Consider the following 10,433-nt stretch of genomic DNA (forward strand, 5'->3'; position numbering starts at 1 on the left):
AAAGAAAGCAGTTTTAACTAGTATATTAACAGCAGACAAAAAATAGACTTTAAGACAGTAATAGTATTATTAAAGGATATTACACGATAACAAAGGAATCAAACCACTAGGAAGAGACCACAAATGCTAAATCTGCACTCATCTAGTAACAGAGCAACGAAATATTTACAGCAAAAAAAAAAAAAGACAACTAAAAGGAGAAATAGACAAATCTACATTCATAGAGATAGACTAACACATCTCAACACCAGATGGACGAAGCATACAAAAACTTAGTAAGAATACAGAAGATATGAACAATATAATTAACATACTGGATCTAATTGGCATATTAGAAGATGCAATCAACAGTGAGACTATATATTATTTTCAAATGCACGTCAAGTATTTATCAAAATTAACTATATGCTACTTCACATAGCAAGCATAAACAAAATTTCAAATGTTTAAAGTCTCAGAATAAGTTCTCTACACAGTGGAATTAAGTTAGAATGCAATAACTAAAACCAGAAAATTCTCAACTATTTGAAAGTTAAACAATATCTTTATAAATAACCCACGAGTCAAAGAAGAAATCCCAACAAAAATAAGAAAACATTTAAGACTAATAATGAAGATACAACATTTAAAATGTTTGCTATCTCAAAACTGTTTCAAATAAGGGAATCTGTAGCCTTAAAATGCATATATTAGAAAAGAAGGCTGAAAAACAATGATCTAAACTCCCTTCTCAAGAAATTAGATAAAAGAACAAGAACTGAAAGTGACAGAAGAAAATAATAAATACAAAGAGAAATCAATGAATTAAGAAACAAATGTACAATAGAGAAAATTTACAAAGCCAAGGTTGGTTCTTTAAAAAGATTTAATAACATTTGTAAACTCCTAGAAAGAAAAAAAATGGGAAAACAGAGACTACCAACATCGGGAGAGGAAAAAAAATGGAAAATGACTACAGATTTTTTTTAATCAATAAAAAACATAAGAGAATATAAAGAAAATTTTTAAGATTAATTTTTTATTAAAGTATAATTGACATACAACACCACATTAGTTTAAGGTGTACAACATAGTGATTCAACGTTTACATAACCTTATGATGTGATACCTAAGTCTAGTAACCATGTCACATACAAAGTTATTATGATATTGAGTATATTCCCTGTGCTGTACACTACATCCCTGTGACTTACTTATTTTATAGCTGAAAATTTGTATCTCTAATTCTCCTTGATTTTTTTCACCAATGTAAATGAAATGGGTGCATTCCTTGAAGAACTTGCAGAAACTGATACAAAGAGAAACATGGAGCCTGAATTGTTCAGTGCCTATTAAATAAATTAAAACTGTTACTAAAAGACTTCCCACAAAGACAAATTGCAGTTTAGATTTCTTCACTGGTGAACATTTCTAAAAGTTTAAGAAAGAAATAATATTAATCTTACACAAACTGTTCTACAGAACATAAAAAAAGAACATTTCCCAACCTGTTTTATGAGGTCAAATAATCTTTTTTTCCCTCCCACAGTCAGATATTCTTAATGACAAAACTAATTAAGGACACTATTAGAAAGAACAATTACAGACCACTATCTTCCATGAACAGATATGCAAAAATCCCAAAGAGAATATTAACTCATCGAATGCAGATATGTAAAAACAATAATACAGCACAACTGTTTTTTATTCCAGAGCAGTTTAGCATTCAAAAGCCATTCAATATAATTCACTAAACAGAAAAAAAGGGAGAGAAGTCTTATGTTCATCCTGAAAGACAGAAAAAGTATTTGATAATACAGTATTCACTCTCCACATATAAAAATTCTCCACAATCTAGAAGTAGAAGGGAACTAAGAAAAATCTACTGCAAACATCCTACTTAGTGGTAAAATTGTTAATGCTTTCTGCAATACTGCTGTCCTAGCCAGTGCAGTAAGACAAGAAAGAAAAGGCATAAAGTTTGAAAAAGAAATAAAAGCAGATGACATGACAGTGCACTCAGAATGTTAAAAAAAAAAAATCTGAAAAAAAATCTGTTAGAATTAGTAATATGATAAAATTACAAGATTACAAAACTAATATTTTAAAAGATCAATTTTATGTCTATATCAGCAAAAAAAAAAACCCAAGAAAATAAAAAATTAAAAAAATCTGTTACAAAAATATAAAATTATCAAATATGGAAGAATAAGTCAAAATGATATATATTCAAAACTATAAAACTTGTTAAGAAAAATTTCAGAATAGTTAAATACACAATGGGATATATTATGTTCATAGGTTGCATGTAAGTCTTAATATTGTAAAGATGACAGTTTCCCAAAAGTAACCGATTCAGTGCAATCTTAATAAAAATTCTAGATTTTTAATGGAAATTGATAAGGTGATTCTAAAATTTAGTTTGCAAAGGCCAAAAACAGCCAAGACATCTCGAATAAAGGTAGAGAACTTATATTACCAAACATCAAGACTTATTATACAGTTATTAAGCCAGTATGATATTAGCTCTAAGATAGACATATAGACTAAGGGAAAAAAAGAGAGTTCAAAAGCAAACACACAAATGATCCAGTAATCTGACTTATAAATGTGACATCTGAGTATAGTGAGGAGAGCATGGTTTTGTTAATAAACAGCACTAGATCAACTGATTTTCCTAAAGGAAAGTATTAAATCTTGATCTCTATACCTCACAGCATTAACAAAAATAAACTGCAGGTGAGTTGTTGATATAAATGTAAAAAAAATTAAAACAATAAAATTTTTAGGAGAAAACAGAAAAATATATTCATTACTTTGGAGTAGACTGGTTTCTTAAGCAGGTCACAATAAGCACTAATTATGAAGGAAATTTATGGACTACTTTACAATTACAAACTTCTATTCATCAACCATACTATACAGAGAATGAAAAATCAAGCCACTAAGTGGGAGAATATATTTGCATCACATATATCCATTGTACTCAGAATGTTAAAAAAAATCTGAAAAAAAATGTGCAAAAGAATGTACACAAAATGTACAAAAACTACACATCAAACAAACAAGAAGTCAGAGAGCTCAGTTGATAAATGATTTGAATTGGCACTTCACAAAAAAGCATATCCAAATGACCTATATAGACTTTCGGAAAGATGCTTAACTTCATTAGACATCAGGAAAAACCACCATGTGACCCCCCAGCAAACACACCAGAATGGCTAAAATGAAAGACAGAAAAATTTAAAATATTAGTGAAGATGTAGAGCGACTGGAACTCATACATTGTTCACTAGTACATAAACTGAACAAGTCCTTTGGAAAACTGTCTGAAGCTGAATATATGCATGCCACATGACTCAGTAAGCCCACTCCTAGGTATATACTTGACAGAAATATGTACATATATTCACCAAAATACATATTCATGAATATTCGATTAGCAATAATTGAAAAGTGAAAATAACTCAAATGTCCATCAGGTAGAATGGATAAATAGTGGATAATGGATAAATTCATACAGTGGAAAAATACACAGCAGTGAAAATAAACTACAGCTACGTGAAACAAAAAGGATGAATTTTATAAACATAACTGTGAGCAAAATAAGCTAAACTGAAAAGGGTGCATACTGTATTATTCCATAAATTCAAAAAGAGGCAAAACCAAACCATAGTTGAAAGCTAGGATAATGGTTACCCTTAACGGAGGTAGTAATTGGAAAAAAATAAAGGAAGAGGTTTCTAGGGATTTGGGTAACATTCATGATGATGATGAGGATCATGATGATGATTACATCCTAAGGATTTATGATCTTAAAACTGGAATTTTATATCTTTTGACCGTCACCCTTTCATCCATTCCACACACCTCACCCCACCTCTGGCAACCACCAATCTGTTCTGTTTCCATGAGTTAGTTTATTTTTAGATTCCACAAATAAGTGAGATCATACAGCATTTGTCTTTCTATGACTTATTTCGCTTAGCATATGATGCTCTCTATGTCCATCGATGTGACAAATGGCAGGATTTCCTTCTTTTTTTATGGCTGAATAATATTTCATTGTGTATATAACCACATTTTCTTTACTCATTTATCCACCGATGGACACATAGGTTGTTTCCCTGGCTTGGCTATTGTAAAAAATGCTGCAATAAACGTGGAGGTGCAGATGTCTTTTTGAGACAGTTATTTCCTTTCTTTGGGTAATGTTCTTTTTCTTGACTTGGTGCTAATTACAATATTGTTTCCTCTTTGCAAAAAAAATCACTAAACTGTACATTTATGCTTTGTGTACTTTTCTATATGCATAAGTCAATTAAAATTTATATTAAAAATGGGAGCAGAGTGTTGTTAGGAATACAGCTAAATATGCTACTATGATGATCTATATATGTTTTACAAGTTAGCCACGGATTTAACACTAAGATTTCTAACAGCTATATGAGATAAAGTTGTCAGTTACACATTCATTTGAGTCCAGCAGATATAAATAAATCAATTGCCTAGAGATATAGTTCTTGGCACTAAAATAAGACAGATATTTCTCATAGAAATCTCCACAAAAAGAAGATACTTTTTGACATAATAAACAATGTTCTTGACAACAGCTTCAAGAAGACCCTCTGTGATTGCTTCTTCTGATGAAACCTTACCAATGCACAATTGGACAAAAGCAACTGGGGACAGGAGAGTGTGACGCAATGCTATTTACATCCGTAGCTGCTCTCTGATGATCCGGTCTGACCCAGACATATATTTTATAAGCCTGTAGACTGAATGCAAGAGTGAATAAGCTTCACATATTGCTCCTTGAATATCTCTCGACTGAGCTTCTGACATTTATCCATCAGCAGTGAAGTTAAAATAATATGCTCTAGTAAATGTGTGGAGACAGTTATTCTCTTTTGTCAGCTGAAGATGAACCCAGTTTAGCCAGGGGATAGAGATAATGATTTTCTGTGAATGCTGAGAGGTCTACCTAGGATCAGTAGCTGAAAAGATGATCAATTCTACCTCCACTGTGAGCACCTACTATCAGAACTCTAAGAAGCCTTAGAAATACTGAACCTACTCCAAAGCAACGTAACTAATGTTGATCAAACTCTCAACCCAAAGTTCTACTACATCGAGCATGACTAAAAGAACTTTAGCTAAAAACATAATTCACTGTATCCAAGATATGAACAGTTTTACGAGGCATACTAAAGCAAATTAACAACAACAATAACAACAAAAACTAATGAATTTAAAGTTATTTAAATGATTCTATCACTGGTAATATTCAGTAACATATTACCTATCTGCATTTCACTCACCAATTTCAAGCATAGAAATAGACTTTTCTCTGATTATCAGTAACCAGAATGTGAAGAAGTTCAGAGTGCTGAAGCTCAGATACTTAACTCAGGCCCCAGGGTGCTTTTATTTTTTAACACATTATAAATGATCAACTTTCATAGTTCACAACCAATTATAATGAGCAAATCAGGATGGGAAGCTTCTAGAAATAGGCAGAGTTGTAAGAAATAACAGCTAACTTGGTAGAAAGAGACAGCAAATGCAAAAGCAAACGAAGAACTCCAAACAATACTTTGGGGCCAAGTAGCAAAAAGCTCCATGTATCACAAAAGCCTACAATGGAAGTCACTGCATAGGGCATACTCATAGAAACAGATCATAAAGTCATCAACGAGGATTATATTATGCTATGCAGAGACTTTTTATAGAAGATAGGAAAATGTGGAATCTTTTTTTTTTTTTAAGCAATTCAGACAAAATGTTTAAAGTATTATTGTTTACTGTGGTTTAAATCTGAACACTTAAATTATAAGCGTCAGTTATATAGAAGACAGAGGTCCACTATAAATCCTGAGTAAAGCACTACAGTTGATGGGAGAATTTTAAGCTTAACTCAAATATTAGTTACATGGAAAACATAAGCATCTCACTCCCTACGACACTGGAAAAATGAGGTGTTACTGTTATTTGAAATAACATTCAAGTTATGAAATACTTTTGACCTATAGGAAACAAAGATCTATGTACGTTATTAAAAGTACTTTATTTTGAAAATCATCATTTGTCTCCACTTTGCTTAGCTCATCTCACTATCTCCTAAGTCGCTCATTCATCCTCTAGCCACAAGACAGGAAGATAATGATTTTGTGTGGGAGTTTCTCATAAAGTATTGCTTTAAGAGTTTAACAAATGTTACTTTTAAATCTGTTCATGCATATACACTTAAACATGTATATTTTAATACTTTTCTCTTAAAACAATGTTAAGCCATAGAAAGATAATTTAGATTTTAATTCTCTTTGTCAACAGAACTAAAATCAAAGGAATATGTAAGCTTTTCAATAACCCATGAAGCTTAAAAATGACAGGGGAAAAAAAAAACTAATACCTGATTTCCTATGGATGAAAAATGCAGGTTTAAAAAAAAAGCCTGAAGGATTTTAACAACTTCATTTTTCAAAGTTCTAAATGGTAGAGAATATGCAGGAAATATACTAGTTGGTGCACAGAACCAAAGTCAGTCTGAGTATTCTGAAATTAAGTGTGGAATATTTAGAGACCTCAAACGACCTACTTTCCTCTACAATCTGTGAAAAATAAGAGAAAACAGTACTTATTTGGTATCATCCAAGTGTTCTGAGTCTACAGTATATAAATGCTCACTGAAAAAAAAAACCTGATGAAATAATTACATACACAATCATAATGAACTGAAATCCAACTCAATTCAATTCCTGACTATCCTAACCAATCTACTTCCAAAGTTCGACTATAGCATATTGCTCTTTTATGTTTTTAAACCTAAAGAACTGGGTAGCTACATAAGATTTTAAATTTAAACTGAGAGTATACTGTATAACAGACACAGTAGAATGAATGTGGCAGGGGGGAGATTATTTTGTTTTGGTTTTGTAAACTGTTCAATTTTTTAAGACCATTAGTAAAGAATCACAAAATAGAAGGCATAGTTCAAAACGTTTTTGTTTACAGAGAAAAATGCACATGTCTCATCTAGCTACCATTAAACATATGTCTACCACTATCCTGTTCATATTTAGAGACATTCAAAACTAAATATGAACACATTTGCTTGAAGACTATTACCAGTTTTAGAGCTGTTATTGAGGGATACCAATGATCTAGTCCAAGGTTATTTTACAGATGAGAAAACTGGAGAATGGGAAGGTTGCATGGCTTGTTAAAGGACATGCAACTATTTAATGACAAAGTAAACTTAGAACTCAATTATATGTCCACTAAACCTACTTCTTCCCAATATAAATATCAAACCACCTCTAATTTGATATGTAAAAATTTTTAAATGAATTCGTTAAGAGAACTGGGTGAAATATCCAGGGTTGGTAACTTTAAAAGGCAGAGAAAAGCAACAGAAATGCATAAATATTGATTTGTTCATTTTGCTGAATTTGAGGTGGGCCTACTTAAAACAGCCAAATGGCCTACAACGACTTTTTCCTAAAAGTAAAAGCCTTTTAGACAATGTCCATCAAATAGATCCTATTACTAGGCATGGATGATAATTTATAAGCACTATCAACTATCTGAACATCAATAACAGCCTTGGTAATATTATCCACATAAATAAATACACAAGTAGAAATCTAAGCCAAAAACTGAAATTTATTTTAGCTACAATACTAAATTTATGTGTAATCAGTAACTAAAGTCAGTACTTATATTCATTTCACGGTCGAAAATAATTTCGCAAATAAAAAATACAGCTAACCCAGACAGCTGTCCACACAAATCACTGTGATGTGACTGATATTTCTTAAACATAACTCAAAAGGTAACTTGAATTTAGGATGAGAAACAAGTACCTTTCTTCTCCTGAACTGCCTGTGAAGAGAGAGCAAATGAATGTTAAATGATATAAAACCAGTCATGACCAAAATAGAGAAGCAAAAGGAACAGTACTGACCACTGAATTTATTCATTCGATAAATATTTACTGAGTGTCAGGTGCTACAGTAGAGAGTAAGAATTTTAAAAAGACTGAGCAAAAAGCAGACAAGGTTACTGCCCTGTGAAGTTTAACTCTGATGAACCTTTTTATGAAACACATTAACCCCCAAAAAAGCGCTGCATATGTTGCAGTTTGCTTGAGACTATCCTCTTTTTAAAAATTTTCTTTTTAATATTTTAAAATAAAGGTAAGAATATTAATCTTGCTTATTGATCTGTTACCTAACTTAAAAAAAAGATTTGCCTAGATTAAAAAATTTTAATACAGCCTATCTTCCTCAAAAGTTTGCACCTTAGACTGCACAAGTTGTAAACTGAACAGATTTCATATAATTTTACTGTTTATAACTCCAAGAGCCATAACAGTCAGTGAGGCAGGTCTTCCTGATAGATATGTAAACATCTGTAGTAGTCAAAGTTAAAAAAAAAAAAAAAAGTCAAAGTTATTGAAAATATGTCCTAGTATAAATATCTGTAGTCTGCTTCGGATACTAAAAACATTTTTACACAAAGAAAAAAATACACAGATATAAACTGCAAAAGAGGAAACGGTTTCATCATTCTCTGATTCTCAGAAGATTATCAATGTGGGGTTTGACTGAACAGAGTATGGTAATTTTTAAAAAACTTAAATAAGTTCCTAAGAAGTGGATGGCTAGGACTTCAATTTTTTTTTAATACTCAGAAATAAGACTTAAAGAAAATATGTCGGCATGTTAAAAATGTTATTTTTTAATACGAGGCTTATAGACAGTAACCATTCCTTTTATGTTTCTATATTTTCTAGAATAAAGGAATACATTTATAATTGGAAAACATTTAAGAGAAGGCAGACCTTGGAATAAATCATTGAAACGAAGACTAGGTACCCTCCACAGTCCCACTCTTATAACTGCAGAAACAGCACCAGCACTGCAATATAAAGTGGAAAGAAAACGCGCGCGCGCACGTCTGGCACATAGTAGGCACTACATATTTGTGGTATGGAATGACTGAATATATATGTAAACACGCCAAAACAAAAACGGAATGCACTCTGATTTTGAGAGAACACAGTAAACAATCACAGTAACGACTACTTTACCAAAAGCTGGCTGACAGCTAAACGTGCACTAAATGAAAGAGCTCTTCCTCCCTGCCCTCCTCTTTTACTGTGACACTAGACTGCACATCCACAACAAATCCGCCCCCCACCTTCCCCCGCTCGAAGCCCTACCCTCCGCTGCTCCAGCACTGGAACTGACGGAAAGTCTGGGGACTCGGCAGCGCGCAGACCTGAGCCCCCTTCAGGGCGCTCCCGCCCGCGGACACACCCGGCGCGGAGAGGCCGGGGCGCAGACTGCTGCCGCCGGTCTCCGGGACCACTTGGGGCTCGCGCGCTAGCCCAAAGCCCACAGCCCGCGAAGCGGGCGGCCCCCCTCCCTCATCCCGAGCCGCGGGCCGCGCCGTACCTGCACACGGTGATCAGGTTCCGCCTCTCTACCGCAGCATTGCGGGCGCTCAGGCTCTTCTTGCCGCCGCCACCACCTGCGCCGCGGCTCCCGCTCAGGCCCCCCAGGCTCCGGGAGGCCATGGCGGGCCGTTCCCCGCGCCTCTTTTGTCTTGTGCGACCCTGCCCCTCCCCCCCACACCTGCTTATCTGGCTCTCCGTATGCGACCGTAGGGGCGCAGGAGGGTCGTAGGGAAGGCGCGGGAACTGAGGGAGGGTGTGGAAAACGGCGGGGGACTCACACTAGGGACTGACGGCTAGCGCTCCGCACCCGAGCTCCACAGACACACACACACACACACACACACACTCACGCGCGCACACGCACGCACCCCGCGCCCTCGCGCGCGCCGCCAACCGCCGAGCGGCGCGTGGGGGTAGGCGTCGGGCGCCCCGCTACTTCCCGCGGGACCTCGGCTGACAGCGCGCGCGCGCGCGCGCCCGCGACCCCACAAGCCAAATGAGCCGCACTCCGCTTCTACTCGCCTCTCAGCCCCCACCGCCGCGGTGTGGCCAAGGGCCTCGCGCGCGCATCCCTGCCGTCCCTGCACCTATCAGGCCAAAGCGGCTCCACCTGGAGCCAATCGCGGGGTGCAGGGGGCGGGACCTGCCGCGTGGATCTTTAAAACGACGTCCTTGAGCACCGCCCCAGAGCGTGGGCAGCTGTCAAGATGCCGGGCTCGCGCTCGCCGCCGGCTTGCGGCTGATAGTCTGCACGCAGGGGAGTCCTGCCGCTGTTTGCAAGGGGATTGTGGGATGCAGGGCCCTGGAGCTCCCCGAGGGGATTACTGACCCTTGCCTAGAGCCCTGATTTAATGTCTAGGATCTCTAGTTTGAACCGCAGATCATTGATTGTCTTGGTAGCCGACACCCAAATTCTGTGGCATCAGTAGCTACGGCACCGAGTGAAGCAGCGCAGGCCCCCGCACTCGACACACGGCTTGACTCCTAGGAG

General features: G+C 36.3%; 1 protein-coding gene across 2 annotated transcripts in view; it reads right to left on the reverse strand.

Moving 5' to 3' along the window:
* RUNDC3B (RUN domain containing 3B) overlaps positions 1 to 9,923 on the reverse strand; it is a 127,294-nt gene extending 117,371 nt beyond the window's left edge. Inside the window, exon 1 of one of the 2 annotated variants that reach the window (XM_006925720.2) lies at positions 9,441 to 9,923. In XM_006925720.2, coding sequence (XP_006925782.1) covers positions 9,441 to 9,562 — 122 coding nt within the window. In that variant the 5' untranslated portion in view covers positions 9,563 to 9,923. The remainder of the gene's footprint in view (positions 1 to 9,440) is intronic. The other variant, XM_006925718.3, reaches the window with a different exon arrangement.
* Between the last annotated feature and the right edge of the window lie 510 nt (positions 9,924 to 10,433).

Source organism: Pteropus alecto, unplaced genomic scaffold (genome assembly GCF_000325575.1).
Source record: "Pteropus alecto unplaced genomic scaffold, ASM32557v1 scaffold69, whole genome shotgun sequence".
NCBI classification, from domain to species: Eukaryota; Metazoa; Chordata; class Mammalia; order Chiroptera; family Pteropodidae; genus Pteropus; species Pteropus alecto.